This window comes from Myxocyprinus asiaticus, chromosome 9 (assembly GCF_019703515.2).
Source record: "Myxocyprinus asiaticus isolate MX2 ecotype Aquarium Trade chromosome 9, UBuf_Myxa_2, whole genome shotgun sequence".
Lineage (NCBI taxonomy): Eukaryota > Metazoa > Chordata > Actinopteri > Cypriniformes > Catostomidae > Myxocyprinus > Myxocyprinus asiaticus.
The window spans coordinates 48,874,017-48,897,032 of NC_059352.1; the positions used below are offsets into that span (position 1 = coordinate 48,874,017).

General features: G+C 39.3%; 1 protein-coding gene across 3 annotated transcripts in view; it reads right to left on the reverse strand.

The window, feature by feature from the left end:
* Positions 1-6,578: 6,578 nt before the first annotated feature.
* The window catches only part of LOC127445893 (lysine-specific demethylase 4A-like), a 29,565-nt gene continuing 13,127 nt past the window's right edge, over positions 6,579-23,016 (reverse strand). The window contains exons 10-22 of one of the 3 annotated variants that reach the window (XM_051706363.1): positions 22,430-22,608; positions 19,454-22,098; positions 19,288-19,378; positions 18,970-19,151; positions 18,381-18,576; positions 17,808-17,884; positions 17,672-17,727; positions 17,441-17,549; positions 15,927-16,115; positions 13,699-13,869; positions 9,104-9,223; positions 8,912-9,004; positions 6,579-8,819 (exon numbers count right to left, since the gene is read on the reverse strand). In XM_051706363.1, the coding sequence (XP_051562323.1) occupies positions 8,682-8,819; positions 8,912-9,004; positions 9,104-9,223; positions 13,699-13,869; positions 15,927-16,115; positions 17,441-17,549; positions 17,672-17,727; positions 17,808-17,884; positions 18,381-18,576; positions 18,970-19,151; positions 19,288-19,378; positions 19,454-22,098; positions 22,430-22,608 (4,246 nt within the window). In that variant the 3' untranslated portion in view covers positions 6,579-8,681. Of the gene's footprint in view, positions 8,820-8,911; positions 9,005-9,103; positions 9,224-11,185; positions 11,266-13,698; positions 13,870-15,926; positions 16,116-17,440; positions 17,567-17,671; positions 17,728-17,807; positions 17,885-18,380; positions 18,577-18,969; positions 19,152-19,287; positions 19,379-19,453; positions 22,099-22,429; positions 22,609-23,016 lie in introns of those variants that run through there. The other 2 variants (XR_007898063.1, XR_007898064.1) reach the window with 2 other exon arrangements.

The following is a 23,016-nucleotide window of genomic DNA, read 5'->3' on the forward strand; positions in this document are numbered from 1 at the left end:
CAGTTTTATATATATATATACACACACACGCACGCACAGTTTTACATATATATATATATACACACACACGCACACACACAGTTTTATATACATATGAGTGTGTATATATATATATACACACACTCACAGACAAACACACACACTGAAAAAAAGTCTCAGAAGAGGAAATGAAAAACAAAGAACGACATTTAAAACAAGCGTCCATCTAATATGCACTCACACACACACACACACACCACACATATATACAGGGTTGGGAGAGTTACTTTTGAAATGTAACTCAGATTACAGAATACATGCATTTTAGGTATTTTTACAGGAAAACAATACAAAAATTATTATCAAGAAAATGATTATTGCCCTAATATCAAAGGTCTTACTAGGAAAAAATGAAAACGTGAATTTTCGTGATAAATAAATATGATCGTGTGTGGTAACGTGCATGTATAATGGCTAGAAATAGCATTTTAGCTTAGCATAAAGCTGACAATTTCCACAAGGTTTATTTCTATTTCTTCTGCTCCAAACTTACTTCAAACTTACTTCTCTGTCTGCTCGTATGAATGTAACACATCATAAGAAAGTGTTTCACCGCTGTTCAAATGCACTTTGGATCGCATCATTTATATGTATACATGTAAATATTAAATAAAACAAATGACAATAAAATGCAAAGTAATCTCTTCAGTAATCAAAATACTTTTTGAATGTAACTGTATTCTAATTACCAATGATTTAAATTGTAACTGTAGTGGAATACAGTTACTTATATTTTGTATTTTAAATACGTAATCCCGTTACATGTACTCCGTTACTCCCCAACCTATATATATATATATACACTACCGGTCAAAAGTTTTGAAACACTTGACAGAAATGTTTCTCATGATCTTAAAAATCTTTTGATCTGAAGGCGTATGCTTAAATGTTTGTAATTAGTTTTGTAGACAAAAATATAATTGTGCAACCATATTAATTTATTTCATTATAAATCTAAAATGTAATAAAAATAAAGTTTTTGAAATGGATGACTTGGACCAAATAATAAAGAAAAGCAGCCAATAAGTGCCCAACATAGATGGGAACTCCTTCAATACTGTTTAAAAAGCATCCCAGGGTGATACCTCAAGAAGTTGGTTGAGAAAATGTCAAGAGTGGTTGGGCAGTGGTAGCTCAGCAGTTAAGGCTCTGGGTTACTGATCAGAAGGTTGGGGGTTCAAGCCCCAGCACCACCAAGATGCCACTGTTGGGCCCTTGAGCAAGGCCCTTGACCCTATCTGCTCCAGGGGCACTGTATCATGGCTGACCCTGCACTCTGACCCCAGCCTAGCTAGGATATGTGGGAAAAAAAAAAAATAATTTCACTGTATATGTGCAGATGTATAATGTGATAAATAAAGAAAATTGTTATTAATTAATTATTATAATTATTATTATTAATTATTATTATAAATTAAGAGTACATGTCTGCAAATTCTAGACAAAGGGTGACTACTTTGAAGATGCTAAAATATAACACAGTTTTGATTTATTTTGGATTTTGTTTAGTCACAACATAATTCCCATAGTTCCATTTATGTTATTCCATAGTTTTGATGACTTTACTAATATTCTAAATGTGAAGAAAATTATAATAAAGAATGAGAAAGTGTTTCAAAACTTTTGACCAGTAGTGTATTTTAAACATGAATTATGTTGATATGAGCGTGCAGCCATTAACGATGAATAAGGAGAAAATATAAACAATATTTTGAATTTGTTGAGAGGAAAAACAAAAGCTTTTCTTGTGAAAAGTGTTATAGAAAGTAACTTAAAAAGAATTATTAATGTGATTACTTTTGGATGAATAATCAGTAAAGTCAGTAATTTGATTACAATTTTAGAGAAGAATTAGTAATTTGTAGTGGAATACATTTTTGAGTAACTTGTCAACAGTGAACCTATACTACATTAAATCGGAGTGAAGTGCCTTGACGAGCGCAGTTCTATATGGTGTCTTGACGCAACAGGAAGTGGGGTGGGACATGACGAATGGATCATCCCTTTTTAAATAATAGTAAAAAGAACATTTACTTTTTTAAAAAAAAACAAAATAGGGCAATACACATTCTTGAGGGTAAGCCAAAGGTAAAAACATTACATGTTAAATGGAAAATAAAATGTTTAAAATTAGATGGAATATTTTATCAATGAAAATCAATATTTTTAATTCTGTTATACACTCAAAATATATTTGTAAATTTTTAAGATTTACGCATTAAAATTTTGAAAATCACTGTTTACGATTCTGTTATACACAGCGATTTTCAACATTTAAATGCATAAATCATAAAAATGTGCAAAACATTTTTTGTGTATAACAGAACCGAAAAAAGTGATTTTCATTGATAAAATATTCCATCTAATTTTAAACATTTTATTTCCCACTTAACATGTAATGTTTTTACCTTTGGCTTACCCTCAAGAATGTGTAAATATTTTTACATTTCAATTTACGTATTTTAATTTTGAAAATCACTTTTTTGATTCTGTTATACTCTCAAAAATATTTTTACATTTGTAAGATTTATGCATTTAAATTTCATAACTTGCCATCACTTTGAATTGTGTAATCTTGAGAAAGCTAAATTTAATTAATAAAACTTATACTCAATACTTAATTCAATTTGATGGATATTTGTTATGAAATTGACATGTGTAAAGATAAAAATAAATAATAATTTTATGTATACATTTTTGTTAAATAATTTTTTTGTAATTTTTTATTTTTTAATTTAAATTTAAATTAATGTAGTAATCTGAGGAGCTCATTATTTAAGTCCCAGATTAATTCTGCTCCAATAATAACATTGACATTAAATAATAACAAAACATAGATAGTAATTAGTAACTTGTAGTGTAATCATCCACTTGTTGTTTGACTGTATTTTAACTCATTTATAAGCTGCTTGTAGCTTGGCAAACTACAGTTTTTTTTTTTTTTTTTTACTTTCTTTTTTATTGGTTTTCCAATTAGCAATACAGCATTACAATACAATTACAGTCTAACAGTATCAACAACTACCCATCTCCTCCACGCCACAGTGCCAAAAATAAACATTAATCTTCCGGTATAGAATAAATAATGAAAAATGAAAACATTCATATAGTTTGTACCGTTACAATATGACAGGAATTCACCCCAATACTTTATAAATAAGTCTTGTCTTTTCTTCAAAGGGCACATAGGAGAGTATTTATTTTATCCACATAGAAGTAGTGGGAGGATTAGAATCCTTCCATTTTAAAGTTATACACTTTATAGCTGCCAAGAATGCCATCCTTAAGTATCTGATGCCTGTCTGTTCCTTAAGAACTGTCATATCACCAAACAGGAAGAGCCGAGGCTCAAAGCTGACATCAATATGGACGACACTGGTAACAATCTCTTTACTCCCTTTCCAGTATTCGTCCAATTCTGGACATGCCCATAGCATATGTAGAAGGTTTCCTAAATCTATTTTACATCTGGGACAAAGTAGCTACTTTTAAAAATATGCTGCCTCTCTGGGGTATAATACACTCTGTGTATAACATTAAATTGAATCAGCTTGTTGCGACTATTAAATGATAGAGTCTGGGCATTCTCACATATTGTTTCCCAGTCCTCGTTTCCCAGAGCTCCAGATCCTTTTCCCATTTGGATTTAGCACCACAGATATCAGTCAGTAGTTAACTGGGACAGTCTTTTGTATGTGAATGAAACAAAACCTTTAAAATATTTTTTATCCCTCAGAATAACTTCTAGTGGAGTGAAAGGAATATTTAATGAATGACCACCTTGCTTAGCGAGAATATAATGCCGAATTTTCAAGAACTTGAAGAAATACTTAAGAGGGTATCAAAAATTTCAACTGCAGATGGTTAAAAGATAAGAGTGTATCTCCTTCATAGAGCTCACCAAATGTTCGAATACAACCCATGTACCATTGTTGGGTTATTCCAACATTAAGAGCCTGCGGCAGTTCAAGATTATAATGAAAGGCCATGGATCTAAACAACGTCTGTTTGTAACCTATCTTCTTCCTATTATCTGCCCAGAGTTTACACATTCCAATGATCAGTGGGTTTGATGTAAATTGTTTTATGTTTTATAGAGTGAAATGGAATCGCAGCAAGATCTATTCCTTGGATGTGTGCTGATTCTATTTGTCGCCAAGCAGGGGGAGAGACTTGGCTTATTTGCCAAAACCAAACGATTCTTAATTGGGCTGCACAATAAAAAAAATAAAAACAAATCAGGTAGTTGTAGCCCACCTTTCTGAAATGTCCTAGTTAGAGTTTTCAACTTAACTTGGGGTGTTTTTCCTTTCATTAAAATCTAGAAATAAGTCTATGAAGGTCTTTAAAAAAGGATTTAGTCAGTACATGGGGGAGTGTTTGAAATAAATATAAGAATTTTGGCAGGATCATCATTTAAACCGAGTTTACCCGACCAATTAAAGAAATAGGTAGAGGTTTCCATCTAAGTCTTTTTCTACTTTTTTAAGGAGTATAATTTAAATTGTACACGTGAGTTAGATCTCTAGGTATTTGCAGCCCTAAATAAGTTAGTTTATCCATATTCCATAAAAAGGGGAAATTTTTAAAGGGAAGTTGCATTGCTGCAGAATTAAGGGGCATTAATACACTTTTAGTCGTGTTAATTTTATAACTAAATATCAATCCATAATCCTGTAAAAGTGCTAACAGGGCCGTTATAGAGTAATCTAAATTAGTTAAAAATTGTAAAATATCATCTGCATATAGTGTGATTACATGCTGAGAGTTATGGACTGTGAAACCTATAATATCCATGTGCGCTCAAACTGCAATAGAAAGGGGCTCTATTGCTAAGGCAAATAGTAGGGGAGACAATGGGCAGCATTGCCTCGTGCCCCTTTCTAATGTAATCTGAGTCGAAATCTCACCATTAGATTGAATGGCGGCTGTTGGATGATTATAGAGCATCTTGACCATATTTAGAAATTTAGGTCCAAACTTCATTTTCTGCAGGACCGAGAAGAGTTAGGACCATTCAACTCAATCGAAAGCCTTCTCTGTGTCCAAAGAGATGGCAATCAAAGGATATTCCACCTGAGAGGCGGAGAATATAATATTCAGAAATCTTCGTACATTATCATATAGTGAACAATTCTAAATAAAGCCAGTCTGGGCCATATGTACCAAATGCAGAATAAATGTTTCTAACCTTTGCACAATAATTTTAGCAAATATTTTATAGTCCGAATTAAGTAATGAAATTGGTCTATAAGAACCACACAGATTAGGGTCTTTACCCGGTTTAGGGAGAAGTGTTATTACAGCTTGCTCCAGAGTGCCAGGCAGACATTGCTGTTCTGTAGCGTGAATATACATATTTTTTAGTGGGTCAGTCAGCTTAGATAGAAAGGCTTTAAAGATATCCATAGGGAATCCATCCATACCAGGTGACTTGCCAGCAGAAAGGCAGGAGACGTCTCCTGTATTTCAATCTCAGAGATATCTCTCTCTCTAGGTCATCCCTATCCTCATCAGAGTGTGTTGGTATCTCTAATCTATTCAAAAAACCCTGTGTCTTTGCCATATCAGTGCCTTGTGATGTATATAATGACTTGTAAATTTGCATAAATTCTTGGTTAATAAGTTCCGGATTTTTGATAACAGTGTTATCTGATCGTCGGATTGTATTAATTGATTGTATTAACTTTTCCTTATGGATCTGCCAAGCCAGTAGTTTACCTATTTTGTCCCCGTGTCCACCGTTGTTTAGATCTAAGGAGAACATACTCAGCCTCCCTAACAGAGAGCATATCATACTCTAGTTGTACTGTGCGTAGCTCCTGGATATTTATCCCTTTCCAAGTCACTCATTTAAACATATTAAGAATCTTTAGATAAATAGCAAATAAGGCCAAGGATTTTAGGAAGCCATTCTTCTACAAAGGAGATTGCGTTTCTCCCCTCCATCCCCTCAGGAAAGCCGACAAGACATAGATTATTCCTTCTAGAACGATTCTCAAGATCATCAATCTTGTCTCTCAGGGTGTTTATTTCATTTTCTGTGCATTGTTTGACCTCTGCGATATCTTCGCGAACATCCGTGATGAATCTTTCAAAATCATCTTAGCGTGATACAAGTTCCGTCATTTTTTGTCTTGTTTCCTGAAGATCATTGTGTGTTTTGTCCACAGAGTCTCGTAGTTCACACAGATGGCAATCTATCATGCCTTGTATCTTCAAGAAACTTCTTTCCATCTCTGCTTGAAACCACCTGGGAGGTGATACAGTGCTAGTCGCTAAAGCTAACGCTGAAGCTTCTTCATTTGAGGTTTCTTTTTTGTGTTCAGGAGGCTTTTTGGAAGGCATTTAGAAAAAAAAGTAGATTGCTAACAATGACTATCTAAGGATTAGCAAAAACAAAATTATAAGTATAGTCATGTTTAACTTGTTTTGTATGTTTGAACAGGATCTTTTGTGGGAGCTTTGCTTTCTGCGTCTTTCCCTTAGGCGGCCATAACCGGAAGCCCCACAAACTACAGTTTCAAAATAACTCTGCCCAACACTGATGAAAAGGATTTTTACTGTCAGCAAAATATAGATTCATGCATGAAACTATAAACAGTGTGCAGTTGAAAAAAATTGGGTTTTGCAATTCAAGAAAACCAAACCCTAATCCTTCAACAGGAATAAAGACACACCCCATTGTAAGAAACATGTCGGCCCACATCTTTTACTCACAAATATTAATGCTTTTTTACAAAATACATATGGAAGTCTTCGAGTCTCTGCATTCATAGGTGCAGCGAAAACGAGACTCGTATTTAAAAGCAAAACAAGAGGCAGCAGAAATGTGCTGGAACTCAACATTTTAAATTAACTACATACAATTCTATCTCACAGTATATAAACAAAAAACATGTATTTTAAAACAAAGCAATAAAATAGGCTTCTTGATAGAAAAAGAAAACTTTTATCATTCTTTCATAGTGAAGACTAGCACTCTATTGAACAAATAAGGGACTCAAACAAGCTTACTTTCTATAAAAGCTATCGGCTAGATGGCCCAACAGATAAAGACAAGCAGTGGGCACCAACAGGTCTTCTGAACTTTCCTAAGTGCATTTATGCCTCTGGAGCTTGACTACTGCAAGGGAAAAAAAGAGAATTCATAAAAGTACAGCTCAGAAGTGCAAAAATAGCTTATTAAAACCTTGGGGAGGGTTGATAAAATGTTGACAGCAGTAAGCTATATTAATGAAAATGTCTTGAAACAGAGTATAAGCTGAGAAACAGGGAGGAAAGATCCTTGGCATTTCAGTATGTGATCCTTTGCATTTATGTGATCCTCATTCTAAAAACAGAACTTCAACAGGACTTTGACTTAATGTATTGCAAAAGTTGCCTTTGTAAAGCACCAAGTAATAAATAGGCGTGTAAAAAAAACAACTATTCAAAGATGAAACAAGTTATATTCAATATGTTCAAAAATAATGTACAATATTCAGGATCAATTGCTCAATTTATGAAAAATATAAAGGAAATCTGTATCCATAAAATGGCAATGACACCTCTGTTCTGTAAAATGTGGGTAGAAACAGCACCCTGAATTAAAGGGACAGTTCCCCCAAAATTAAAATTCTGTCATCGTTTACTCACCCTCACGTTCTTCCAAATCAGTATGCTTTTCTTTCTTCTGGGGAACACAAAATGAGCTGTTTTCCATACAATGAAAGTGAATAAAAAAGCATATTAAAAACGGTCCATATGACTCATGCGCTTTATTCCAAATCTTCTGAAACTATGCGATAGGACAAACAGAGCAAACTTTAAGTCGTTATTCACAAATTCAAGTATATTAAAATAAGGTCAAGATGTGTCATGGCAGATTTAACATCAATAAAGCCAAACGTCATTGCTTCTTGTGTAAGTCGTCACCTAATTGAAATATGCGCATATTCAAATCGCACAATTGAGATTTGACACCAACGGCAGAAGGGAAGATTTTCAGTGAATAACGACTTAAATTTCAGTCTGTTCCTCACACAAAGCTATTGTCTGACTTCAGAAGACTCAGAATGGACTACTTTTATGGTGATTTTTTATCATTTTAGGAGCTTGACAACCCCTGGTCCCCATTCACTTTCATTGTTTGGGAAAGAGCAGAGCGAATATTCTTCACAACGTGCCCCTTTCGAGATCTACAGAAGGAAAGTCATACAGGTTTGGAAGAACATGAGGGTGAGTAAATTAATTTTGACCTTTGGGTGAACTATCCCTTTGAGTAGAATAAATTAATGTAATCTGATAAAAGTAGATATTTAATGCAATGGAGATTACAAATAATCAAATGAATATGTATTAGAAAGACTCCACAAATTACTGCTTTCAGTGAGAATTCATCCGGAAACCCTGTGAAACTGCTGATGTTGAAATCCTAGAGTGTTTGTGGCACAGTTTCACAGTGCTGCAGTCAACACAGCTACATCATCTGAGAAAGACACAATGAGAAAATCAGAAAAAGTGTGTTGGACGAATCAGGGCATGTACAAGTGCTTCCAGGGAGTAGTCAAAGCCATCCTGAACACTATTGACATTAGCAGGCTGTGCTACAGTCCGCTGGACGGGTGCTGGTGTTTTTGGGTGAAGGCTGTTATCGCTGGCTACTCCATGATGGCTCTGTAAATTACGGGCTCAATATAGTCCCCTCTGTATCTGGAGTTGATCACTCTCTGTCTTTTGCTGTTCTGGACTTTCTTCTCTCCGAACATCTCGTCAAAACGCATGTCCGATGCCTTAGACTGAATCACACACATGCAGAAATCAAACACACTTAAGGTTTTAAATCTTTATTGATTGTAAACCTTCCAAACTCAGTGAGTATGGAGCTCACCAGACGAGACTTGACTCTCTTGGGAAGTTCTTCATCTAGCGTGTAGACATCATCTCTCTTCGCTGTGAGCTGTGATCCGTCCTCAAACTCCACCTGAAAAAGAAGAAGCAATTCAACTCAATCCAATGAATAATAACTGTGTAAACAGAGATAAAACAATTTCATGAATTGAGATCTCTCCTAGACAATTACCTGGTACATCTGAATGACATGAGCTATCACAAATTTGGCTCCATAGACAAGACCATCTGTCCATCTGACCTGAACCACCTCACCCTGTGGTGGAGGACCCATCTGAGCACAGTCCCGGTTCTAGATAAAACCGTTTACAAAACCATTAGAACATTTCATTAAAGAAGGAAAAAAGACAGATAGATAGATAAAGATAGATAGACAGATATGCAGACAGACAGACTAACAGACATACAGATACAGACTGATAGAAAGAGTGACAGACAGAAAGAGAAATAGAAAGAGTGACAGACAGACAGAGAGATAGAACGACAGACAGACAGACATACAGATAGAAAGAGTGACAGACAGACATACAGACAGAGAGACAGAAAGAGCGGCAGACAGATAGACAGACATACAGACAGACAGACAGAAAGAGAGACAGACTGACCGACAGACAGACAGAAAGACAGACATATTGAAAGAGCAACAGACACACAGACAGACAGAAAGAGCGACAGACAGACAGACAGATAGAAAGATAGAGACAGACAGACAGAAAGAAAGAGCGACAGACAGATAGAAAGAGCAACAGACAGACAGATAGAAAGAGCAACAGACAGGCAGACAGACAGAAAGAGTGACAGAAAGACATGTACAGACAGACAGACAGACAGATACAGACAGACAGATAGAGTGACAGACAGACAGATAGAGCAAAAGACAGACAGACAGAAAGAGCGACAGAAAGACATGTACAGACAGACAGACAGACAGACAGACAGATACAGACAGACAGATAGAGTGACAAACAGACACATACAGACAGACAGATAGAAAGAGTGACAGACAGACAGAGAGATAGAAAGAGGGACAGACAGACAGACTGTGGTGATGTGGAAGTGGCCGAGCGACATCTGTGGAGAGTGAGGCTGAGAAAAGAAGAACGGTAAGGATTGACACCTGTGGGAAATTATCTCTGACAGCTGTTTGTTTTGCAGTAAGTACTCGGAGGGATAAAAGGCCTGTCTGAACTGCTGGAGAGAGAGAGAGAGAGTGCGAGAGAGAGAGACACGCTGCAGAGTGTTCTGTGTGTTTTGTGTTGTGCTGAAAAGCAAACCTTGTTGTGTTAGCCGAGAAAGTGTGTAAAATAAAAGACTTGTGTTAAATGTTTACCCGGCCCTCGCTTCTATGACCTTAAAAATCACCGATCAAGTCACCCCAGTCACTTGTGGAGACCACCTCTCACCATCCCAAATCACGGAGGTTGCAAGAAAAATTCTCCGACATGTTCTCGCCTCTTCCCGGTCGTACGAATCTCATAGAACACCATATCGAGATGACCCCAGGTGAAGTGGTACATAGCCAGACGATCTTTTACCGGTTTTGGACTATTTGGACATTTTTCTGGACATTTTAGTCAGAGGCGCAGCTGTGTTGTCCATGCGCAATATGAGATGCAGGCGAGGGAAGCGAGCCAGTGAGGGTCAAGCTCCGACAGCGTGGCTTTCAAACAACGCTGCCAGGTATTCATCTAGTGAATCTCCACTCTCTCCCTAACAAAAAGGACATTCTACATCTCCTCACAAACATACAAAAATACAAACAAGGACTTTTCAAACTCTGCTGCCTTGTGCTTCACAGAAACCTGGCTGAGTGAAGCCATTCCGGACATTGCGTTACATCTGCCGGGCTTTCAGCTGTTCAGAGCGGATCACATTGCGGAGATAATGGGGAAAATGAGAGGCGGTGGAACATGCTTTTACATCAATGAAAGTTGGTGTACAGATGTAACAATGTTAAAGAAAATGTGCTGTCCTAATTTGGAAGCACTCTTTAACAGCTGTAAGCCTTTCTACTCACCACAGGAGTTTTCCTCGTTTATTCTGGTGAGTGTTTATATTCCCCCACATGTGTGTGTGAATGCAGCGCTGCAACAGCTGGCTGATCAGATCACGACATGGAACAACAATACCCAGACTCACTTATTGTTATTCTCAGTTATTTTAATGAAGCCAACCTCACCCGTGAACTGCCAAAATACAGACAGTACCATATATACCCCACCAGAGACAGAAATACACTGGATCATTGCCTCACAACAATAAAGGATGCATAACGCTCTGTCCCACGTGCAGCTTTGGACTCTCTGATCACTGTCTGGTTGATCTTCTTCCAACCTACAGGCAGAAACTAAAATCAGCTAAACTTGTAGTAGACTGTAGACTGTAAATTGATGGACCAAAGAAGCAGAGCTGGAACTATAAGCCTGCTTTTACTGCACTGATTGGAGTGTATTTGAGGCTGCAGACACCAATCTGGATAAACTCACAGATAATGTGATATCATATATCAGTTTCTGTGAGGATATGTGCATTCCTACTAGGACTTATTTAAAATACAACAATGACAAATCATGGTTTACAGCAAAACTCAGGCAGCTTCATCAAGTCAAAAAGGATGCTTACAGAGTTGGGGATAAAATCTTGTACAATCAGGCCAGGAACACACTGAATAAGGAAATCAGAGTGGCAAAAAGAATTTATTCTGATAAGCTGAAAAACAAGTTTTCAGCTAATGACCCTGCATCAGTGTGGAGAGGCCTGAAAGACTTTACTAACTTCAAGACACCATCCCCCAACACTGTAGGAAACCAACAACTGGCTGACCACTTGAATGTGTTTTACTGTAGATCTGAAAGACCCAGTCAAACATCCCACAACCACTCAGACCTTCACTTCACACAAACATCAACACCATCTGCAACCCCCCTCCTCCCCCTCCTGCTACTCAATCTGCACATAAGATCTGTGAAGAGGAGGTGTGCTGTGCCTTCCGGAAACAAAAGCGGATTTCCTCTCCAGAAAGCAGGGGGGGGGGGTAAGTGACGGGCCGGATGGCTCCCTGGCCTGAGTTGGGCGATGGGGGTATGTGGTGATGTGGCCGTGGCTGAGTGACGTCTGTGGAGAGTGAGGCCGTGAGAGGAAGAACGATAAGGATTGAAACCTGTGGGAAATCACCTCTAACAGCTGTTTTGTGTTGCAGTGAGAGCTGGAGGGGGATAAAAGGGCAATCCAAACCGCCAAAGGGGAGAGAGAGAGATGCACACAGCAGTTTTGATGTGTGCATTCAGTTGCATTTAGCTGAAAGCAAACAGTGTGTGAGGGTACTGAAAAGTATGAAAAATAAAGATTTACTGCTGAGTGACTCCAGCCATGTCTCCTAAGCAACCAAATTGGCCCGGTTGCTAGGGAGGGTAGAGTCACATGGGGTAACCTCCTCGTGGTTGCTATAATGTGGTTCTCTCTCTCGGCGGGGTGTGTGGTGAGTTGTGCGTGGATGCTGTGGAGAATAGCTTGAAGCCTCCACACGCGCTATGTCTCCGCGGTAACGCGCTCAACAAGCCACGTGATAAGATGCGCAGATTGACGGTCTCAGACGCAGAGGCAACTGAGATTCGTCCTCCGTCACCCGGATTAAGGCTAATCACTACGCCACCACGAGGACTTAGAGTGCATTGGGAATTGGGCATTCCAAATTGGGGAGAAAAAATAAAATAAATAAATAAAGATTTACTTTGGATTGTTTGCCCAGCTCCCGTTTCCTCCTTCGCAACAGTGCAAGAGACTTGTCACAGAGCGATAGACAGACAGACAGAAAGAGTGACAGACAGAAAAAGTGACAGATAAAGAGATAGACAGATAGAAAGAGCGACAGACAGACAGGTACAGACAGACAAAGAGACAGACAGATAGAAAGTGCGACAGACAGAAAGACAGAAAGATAGAAAGAGTGACAAACAGGTACAGACAGAGTGACAGACAGACAGATATATAGACAGACAGATACAGACAGACAGAGTGACAGACAGACAGAAAGAGCAACAGACAGACAGATACAGACAGACAGATAGAAAGAGTGAAAGACAGACAGATACAGACATACAGATAGAAAGAGCGACAGACAGACAGATAGAAAGAGTGACATACAGACAGGTACAGACAGACAGGTAGAAAGAGTGACAGAAAGATACAGACAGACAGATAGAAAGAGCTACAGACAGACAGATACAGACAAACAAATAGAAAGAGTGAGAGATAGACAGACAGAAAGAGCGACAGACAGAGAGAAAGCGAAGCAGATAGACAGAATACAGATAGAATGAGCTACAGACAGACAGACATACAGATAGAAAGAGCCACAGACAGAGAGTCAGATAAACAGACAGACAGACATTAGAGACAGACGGACACAGAGACAGACAGACATATAGAAAGTGACAGACAGACAGATAGAAAAAGTGACAGAGAGACAGATAGAAAAAGCGACACAGACATACAGACAGAGAGACAGATAGAAAGAATGACAGACAGATAGAAAGAGCAACATACAGACAGGTACAGCAGACAGAGTGACAGACAGATTCAGACAGACAGATAGAAAGAGCCACAGACAGATAGACAGTCAGATAAACAGACAGACATATAGACAGATGGACATAGAGTCAGTCAGACAGACAGATAGATAAACCAACATAATTAGTAAATCTAATCTAGACTGTCTAACTGCTGTAAAGGAATAGTATAGTGTATAGATCTCTTTATCCCCCTCACCACAATGTCCTCTGGAAAAAGGTTATCACTGAAGGAGCCGTCATCAAAGTTGACCTCATAAAATGTCTCTTTTGACAGCTGTATCACTTCACACTGATAGTAACGCCCGTTCTTGTGCTTGCAGATGACCTTCTGACCCACGCTGAGCTCTCTCATGGCTGCTTTATTACGCTACAGGAAGAGAGACAGATAGATCAGGAACTAAGCTAAAATGAATACTAGGGCTGAAATAATTAGTCGACGTTATTGACAACGTCGACAATAAAAAAACTGTCCGTTGTCGAATAGTCGTTTGATGTCATTTAACGTAACGTAAGATCACATTAAACTCTAATGATGATGCGTGAGAGCAGCACTGCAGTTCTGACTGAGGAGAGGAAGAATTACACAGATCACAGTCCAGATGCACTCTAAACTTTCCAAACAGCTTCAGGTGATGTAAATCACAAATTATGAGGGAATTATAATGCAAAAATACAAAATAAGAAAATACAGAAACACTCTCATTGTGGAATAAGTGGAGCTGGAGCAAAACTTGCGTGTCGAGCGTCTTTAAAGGTTTTCTTATCGTGAAGAAAATTGGCAATACGCAGCTTTATTAATAAGAGAGAGTTTTTTTTTTTTTGTGAGTTAAAGATGGATTGAAGTGAACAGAAAGGTGAGAGAGGGTAGTCTTCGCCCCATTATACACGGCAACAAAATATATTTTTGATTTGGTTTTGTTTTGGCTTGTTTTCCAATATAAATATCTAAAACTCCTTTAAAACAACGTACATTTACTTTAGCAGCTATACTGCAGAAGAAAAAATAGTTATCTGAGAATGTTGAATATAATATTACAAAATACAAATATTTTAAAATATCTAAAAATCCTTTAAAAAAGAGATGCATTCTCCTGAGAAGCAGCATATAAGATATTTAGACTTGCTTTTAGAGAATACATCTTGAACAGAAGTATATTTTGTCTTTACTGCACTCGCAGAAGTGAAAAAATACACTTATATACAAAATACACTTATATTTAAGATACATTCTCTTAAAGCAAGTCTAAATATCTCATATGTTGCTTCTCAAGTAAATGTATCTTGTTTTAAAGGATTTTTAGACTATTTTAAATGGAAAACAAGACAAAAACACTTGATAACAAGAGGATTTTTTTTAGTGAATTTCTTTACTGAATTAAACTTAATAAAAAGTATTTTTCCTTTAATTCAGTGAATGTCATTTAGAGGTATTTTTAAAAGATGATTTTGTCCTCTTTATTGTTAGTAAGCACGTTTAATACAACCTTTTAAGTCAGTGCACAAGCTGAATAATCGGTTAAGAGCTAATGATTAATGATTGCAGTAATCGCAGAATAGTCAAATAATAATTCTAATAATCGTTAGATTAATCGATTATCAAAATAATCATTAGTGGCAGCACTAATTAATACCAATATCACATATCACTACATGAGCCTAAGTAGTCTTAAAGGAATATATTTACATTACATTTACATTTATGCATTTGGCAGACTCTTTTATCCAAAGCGACTTACAGTGTATTCAAGGTATTTGTTTTATCAGTTTGTGAGTTCCCTGGGAATCGAACCCATGATCTTGGTGTTGCTAGTGCCATAATCTTCCAGTTGAGCTAAAGGAAACCAAGGAATAGTTCTTGCACATTACATGACCGCATTGTGAGTCTGATTGAACATTGTAAATTTGAATATGTCTAGATGCAAATGAGATTAACAGAGAATAATGCCTTAAATTTCAATCTGTTCTTCACACAAAGCTATCGTATGACTTCAGAAGACTTAGAATACAGCACACAATGTTTATGGTTCCCCTTTGGGCTTGACAGCACCTTGTCACTAATATGCTTTCTTTGTATGGATAAAAGCAACATGAGCATTCTACCTAACTTCTCTTTTTGTGTTCCATGGAAGTGAGGCATACGGGTTTAGAACAACATAAGGGTGAGTAAATGATGACAGAATTTTCATTTTTAATGTGAACTATCCCCTTAGAAAGTACTGCAGATAAGAAACAGCTATTTTACATTACAGCTATAAACAAAGAAAAATTAAGAGATCTGCTATATGCATTCTGCTCTTAAGGGACACAGAAAGAGGCTGACGCTGTGCAGATATCTACATTCATCAGGGCGACATATCAGATTGTAAGGCAATAATGTTTGAAACTCTAAAGTAGATCTATGTGACACTGTTTCAGAGGCTATACCTCTGGTTGGACAGGCCCTTTGTGGCGGCAGCAGGTGACGTAAACGACAAAGGGCCAGTTGTCCGGGTGCATGATGACACCGGCGGCCTGAGCGCAGGTGGGGTGGTATGAGGTGGGGCAGCGACCATGAGAACACTGCACACAACAGCCGGATGTTTTCTTCATCCGCCGTTTGCAGTAGTAGCATTTCTGCAATGAACAAGAGGGACAAGCTCACAGGAAGTCAGTTCAGAGGAAGTGAGACAAGGAAATGACTGAGTGCAGATATAAATAACATTATGCCTGCTTATGTCAGAAACCTTTCAGTAAAAACCCACATCCTGGAGCACTGCTGTTGCATCTTACATCTACTTACACATTCTGAGAAACTACTCAAAACTTCAGTGCTTCTCAACTGGTTTTGCTTCAGGACCCAGATTGTCTCAAGTGGCGACCCAACACATTAACAAAATAATTTAAATGGAAAAGGTAACAGAAATTATATATGACAGATTATAAATAAAATATGAAATGCATTAAATAGTAACATTTACTCACCCTCATGCCATCCCAGATGTGTATGATTTTTTTTTTCCTGCAAAACACAAACAAAGATTTTTAGAATATCTCAGCTCTGTATGTCCATACAATGCAAGTCAACAGGGTCCAAAACTTTGAAGCTCAAAAAGCACATAAAGGCAGCATAAAAGTAATCCATATGACTCAAGTGGTTTAATCCATGTCTTCAGAAGTGATATGATAAGTGTTTGTGAGAATCAGATCAATATTTAAGTCCTTTTTTACTATAAATTCCCCTCCCTGCCCAATAGATGGTAAATAGTAAAAGAGGACTAAAATTTTGATCTGTTTCTCACCCAAACCTATCATATCGCTTCTGAAAACATGGATTTAACCACTGGAGTCGTATGGATTACTTTTATTCTGCCTTTATGTACTTTTTGAGCTTCAAAGTTTTGGACCCTGTTGACTTGCATTGTATGGACCTACAGAGCTGAAATATTATTTGAAAAATCTCCGTTTGTGTTCAGCAGAAGAAAGAAAGTCATACACATCTGGGATAGCATGAGGGTGAGTAAATGATGAGAGAATTTTTCCATGAAATACATAGGCCCAACAATATATGTTGTGGCTAATCTTCAAATCTGAGCCACTGTCCCAACAATTGTATTTTGAATCCATATGATGACAAAAACTGTTACGTCAATAACAAAAGTTGGATGGCTTTTTACACTCCTTTTAAAAGTTGAAACCATTTTTATTTTGCTATCCTACTGTAACTATGCACAGTTATATGGTTGGTTACACTGTATTGTATTAATAAAGACAATTACATCATTGTTTTTTCCCCTCCTTCCGTGACACTATCAGAAAAGACCTATGACCCATTTTGACCCGTGACCCACCAGTTGCCAAACTGTTAATTAATAAAGGTTTGGGAAAGAGAAACATCTTTGAGGAGGGAATTATTTCCTTTTTGAAGGGCAGCCACTTGGGTGAAGGGTACATAAACTCACCAGTTTAAATCTCAGTAAGGGAATGCCACTGAGATCCACAGGCGATCGTTCACTGATGTTTATAAAGCGAGCCTCAAGCACTGCCACCGCACACAGGACGTGAACCCATCTGCATAACAAGCCACACTGTTACATTTTAGGAACCTGGGGTGGTAGATTTTGTCATTTTAACACCATAAATAGGTTATGCCAAGTTGGTGCTGCCCTCTAGTGGACCTTCAGCTTACTTACTTGCCATTATTGGCTCGGTGTAGTGCTCCACCTCTCAATGAACATAAACAGCAATTCTGGCAACAGATTAAGACATCATAAACCTACGATTCAGACAGAAAATTTTTGGTTTAATGCAATGTGAAGGCAGTGGTACCTCAGTGTGGGCGTTGGCTTTACAACGGGCACATTTCCAGTCTTCTGTGACTCTCACTGGAGCGATACCATAACAACCTAGAAGAGAAGAAACAGCACAAATTAATCAGACTTCTGTTTACTCAACACACCTCTTCTGCACAGCTCTTTCAATATTTCAAATAAGTGGTGTTTGCCAAGGCATGCATCACTATTACTTTAGTTCATTCTCACACCCTAATCTTTGGCATTGAACTTTGTATACATATTATTACACACCGTTTGTGCTACGGACATGAATGATACCTCAAATCATGAAGAGAGGTGTGCTATTTTGGTTCTAAGTAATCAAACTACAGATGATACAAAAAGCAAATGCAACTGAAGAGCCAAGTTAGTGTTACTTTTTTTGACATTTTGACATTATTGTTTTTATGTGAATAAATAAATATACATTGCTAGTTTCAAAATTATTTGTACTTCATGCATTTGTTTTGTTGGACAAGAAAAACTAGCTTCATACCATGTGACCCATATTTAATTTTTGACCATTGAAAACGGGCAAGGCCAAAATATGGGAGGCCAATATACTCACTGGTGTGCACGCGGACGCTACACTGTGAACAGGTGATGAGCAGGCTGGTGCCGTCCTCTTCCAGGTGAGGTGTGGTTAGATGGACGTCAGCGCTGTCTTCTGTGGTCATTGTGAAACACATCTCTGGAATCAGAGGCTTGCTCCTCATCTGACCCCCTGACAGCACTACGGCCGGCTCAGTCTTGCCTCCTTCAGACTGAACGCACACACACAAACAGGAAGTTGTACAGGAAGACACAGAGCGTTGGGAGAGGAATATACACAGATCTCTGATGAGCAAAAATTCTCTTTTCTAGGTAAATAAGGCTCTTTTTGTATTAGCATGATTTCAATAAAATAATCACAGTATTCTGGTTACATGAGCAACAGTATTTCTTTAATCGCATTATGAGGGTGCATGTAAATGTGGCATTTGAATGTTGTATATTAAACAGGGAACCTTCTAACTTAGTGCATTATGAAAATATTAACTTCTTAAATATTAAATTAATACCAGCGCTCAAATGCAGTTAAATTTCAGGCCGGTCTTGGCATTGATCTTTTGTTTGTTACATTCAAATGATAGGTTTGGTAAGTTGTTGTGCCTTACCTGTTGGTGTGCCTGGAAAAGCATGCACACAGAGCAGTACGGTGCCAGCAGACTCATCCGTCTGTTGTATTCTCTTTCTCTCTCTGGATTATACGGTCTGTTCTGCCACAGCTGGGTCAGAGGTCGAGCCCAGGCCTCCCCATCCAGACCATCCTCCTCTGAAGCAGCCTGATCATGCAGCTCTGCAAATATGCACACAATTCATCAGTGGAGAACTTCACACTGAGAGCAAACTGTCCTCTCAAATTCATTGTGAAAATTGACAATACAAGAAAAAGTTAATCATATTCACTGATCTCAACATTTCAAATAACTGACCTTCATCACTGATGCTGTCCTTCATCAGAGGATGGTGTCTGGGGAGTCTAGGGAGCCTGTGATGGACTTCAACTGGACGTTCATCTGATTTCTACAAGACAACACAAGCACACTCATTATACACAGCCACACACAGCAGTACGCATGTTGTATGTGGTGTACACACCTTGCTGTCCTCTTGAGATTCGCTGTCAGAGTCGCTGTCTGGGTCTCTCTCAGGCCTGCTGCGCGGTTCCATCTCGCTGTAATCTCCTTTAGCGTAGCTGTGGACGTGTAGCACTTCCGCGGGACTCAAGGTTCTCTGGAAGATGTGCTGGACTGCAGGCTGGCTCACCTGACTACTGCTCGCTAACACAGAGATACTCCGCGAATCGGCGAGCTCACGTTTAGGGCTGACAGTGATGTCACTAGGTTCTGGGGTGACATCATAAGTGTGGGCAGAGCTTATACTGGTTTCACATTTAAAGCTGATAGTGTTGGTGCTGGGTTTTGTGGTGGCATCATAGGTGTGGGCAGAGTCAATGCTGGTCTTACTGGGTTCTGTGGTGACTTCACAGGTGTGGGCAGAGTCAGTGCTGGGCTTACTGGGTTCTGTGGTGACATCATAGTTGTGGGCGGAGTTAATGCTGGGCTCGCATTTTGGGCTGATGGTGTTGGTGTTGTTGCTGGGTTTTGTGGTGATATCACAGATGAGGGTGGAGTTAATGCTGGGCTTACTGGGTTCTGTGGTGACATAAGTGTGGGCGGAGTTAATGCTGGGCTCGCATTTTGGGCTGATGGTACTCGTATTTATGGTGATGTTGCTGGGTTTTGTGGTGACATCACAGATGAGGGAGGAGTTAATGCTGGGCTTACTGGGTTCTGTGTGGGTGGAGTTAATGCTGGGCTCACATTTTGGTCTGATGATGCTGTCATTGGGCTCCACGGTGACATAACAGGTGTGGGTGGAGCTAATGCTGGGCTCACATTTAGGGCTGATGGTGTTGGGGTTTATGGTGTTGTTACTGGGTTTTGTGGTGACATCATAGATGAGGGTGGAGTAAAGGCTGGGCTTAATGGGTTCTGTGGTGACATCATAAGTGTGGGCGGGGTTAATGCTGGGCTCACTTTCAGGATTGATGGTACCTGTGTTTGTGGTGTTGTTGCTGGGTTCTGCGGTGACATCATAGGCGTAGGCGGAGCTAATGCTGGGCTCACTTTCAGGACTGATGTTACTCATGTTTATGGTGTTGGTGCTGGGTTTTGTGGTGGCATCATAGGTGTGGGCAGAGTCAATGCTGGGCTTACTGGGTTCTGTGGTGACATCATAGGTGTGGGCAGAGATAATGCTGGGCTCGCATTTTGGGCTGGTGGTGTTGGTGTTGTTGCTGGGTTTTGTGGTGACATCACAGATGAGGGTGGAGTTAATGCTGGGCTTACTAGGTTCTGTGGTGACATAAGTGTGAGCGGAGTTAATGCTGGGCTTGCATTTTGGGCTGATGGTACTCGTATTTATGGTGTTGTTGCTGGGTTTTGTGGTGACATCACAGATGAGGGAGGAGTTAATTCTGGGCTTACTGGGTTCTCTGTGGGTGGAGTTAATGCTGGGCTCAAATTTTGGTCTGATGATGCTGTCACTGGGTTCCACGGTGACATAACAGGTGTGGGTGGAGCTAATGCTGGGCTCACATTTAGGGCTGATGGTGTTGGGGTTTATGGTGTTGTTACTGGGTTTTGTGGTGACATCATAGATGAGGGTGGAGTAAAGGCTGGGCTTAATGGGTTCTGTGGTGACATCATAAGTGTGGGAGGGATTAATGCTGGGCCCACTTTCAGGGCTGATGGTACTCGTGTTAATGGTGTTGTTGATGGGTTCTGCAGTGACATCATAGGTGTGGGCGGAGCTAATGCTGGGCTCACTTTCAGGACTGATGTTACTTGTGTTTGTGGTGTAGTTGCTAGGTTTTGTGGTGACATCACAGATGAGGGCGGAGTTAATGCTGGGCTTACTGAGTTCTGTGGTAACATCATAAGTGTGGGTGGGGTTAATACTGGGCTCACTTTCAGGACTGATGGTACTTGTGTTTGTGGTGTTATTGCTGGGTTCTGCGGTGACACCATAGCTGGGCTCACTTTCAGGACTGATGTTACTCATGTTTATTGTGTTGTTGCTGGGTTCTGCTGTGACATCATATGTGTGGGCGGAGCTAATGCTGGGCTTGCATTTAGGACTGATGGTACTCGTGTTTATGGTGTTGTTGCTAGGTTTTGTGCTGACATCATTGGTGTTTGCGTAGATAATGCTGGGCTCACATTTTGGGCTGATGATGCTGTCGCTGGGTTCTGCAGTGACATAGCAGGTGTGGGTAGTGCTAATGCTGGGCTGAGAAGACATATTGCTGGTCTGCAGCTCTGGTATGATTTCAGTGGGTGGGACTTCAGCAGAGAAGTCACTGGAACACGAATGGGGTGTGATGACACTTGGCTCCATTATGAGTTCACCGTTTTGAGTGATGTCATCTGGCTTGCTAAGGACATCACAGCTCTGAGTGACCTTACCTGACTGAGAGGTGACATCACTGATCTGCGCAACATCATCACTGGTGTCATCACTGATGTTGTTGGATTGTGAGGATGAGGTGACTTCACTGGTTTCAGAGGGAGTGATGTCATCACTTGGTTGAGGTTGAGTTGTGATGTCACTGCTGGAGGTGGGATTTGGCTGCTGGTTGGATGGAGAGAGCTCCGCCTCCATGCGAGGAGAGGCTTGATTCTCTTCCTGGTTTGGAGGAGGTGTGTCTGTCTCCATGGTTTCCTCAGCTTTCCCATCACCTGAAGAAAAAAAAACATAGAATATTTATAGTATTTATTCAAAAACAACTTTTTTCTTTTTCAAGAGATCCTCCAGACACCTTTTAAAAGGAGCCTAAAATATCCTAGTTATGTTAAGTGCCTCAAAGCCTTTCCCTTATTATGGAGTTACTGAAGGAACCGTTGACAGTTTTTAGAGTTCTTGCAGGAACAAAGAGTACGTTTTTCAGACAACTAAACAGGTTTCTGGAGGATCTCCCGAGTGTTCCGCCAGTGTGGCAGCTGAGAAAACACACACATGGTGCCTCATTTATCTAGTTTTACAGTGTATATTGTATATAAAGGTCTCTACCTGGGTCAGCGGAGATGAATTGTTCTTTCTTTTCATCTGTCTCAGTCTGGCTGAATTTGGCTTTCTTCCTCTCAACTTCCTCCTCTTCTACCTTCACGTTATTGTCCACATCTTTCTCTCCAGTGTCAGTGCTGGGTCTGAGCCGTTTCTGGCCCACCTTTTGCTTTGGACTACTGCTACTGCAGATATAAGAAGAGAGATGACATCAGAGGGATTTAAAAAAACATCCTGTAAGCCTGCAGGATCAAACCCCACTTGTCTGCAAAATGACAAATTAGTAGCTTTGAAAGGAATCTGCACCCTGAGAATCCCAAAGAAAGCAGATTTCTGCAGAATTTGAACGGCCGTCATTATTGAAACCGTGCCTCGCTTCTTAACGCCATAATGTTGTAAATATTTTAACTAAATTGAAGATGCATTCAGCTTAATCTCAGCTCTGTTTAACACATTTTACTATATTTAAATCCATTCAGCATAATTTTGCAGATGTTTTTCACACAACATGTCTCATTTATGAAACATGAGAGGAACGAAGTTGTGTAAATCGTAAATCATTTGTTCTGCTTGTTTTTCATGAATTAGGCCCA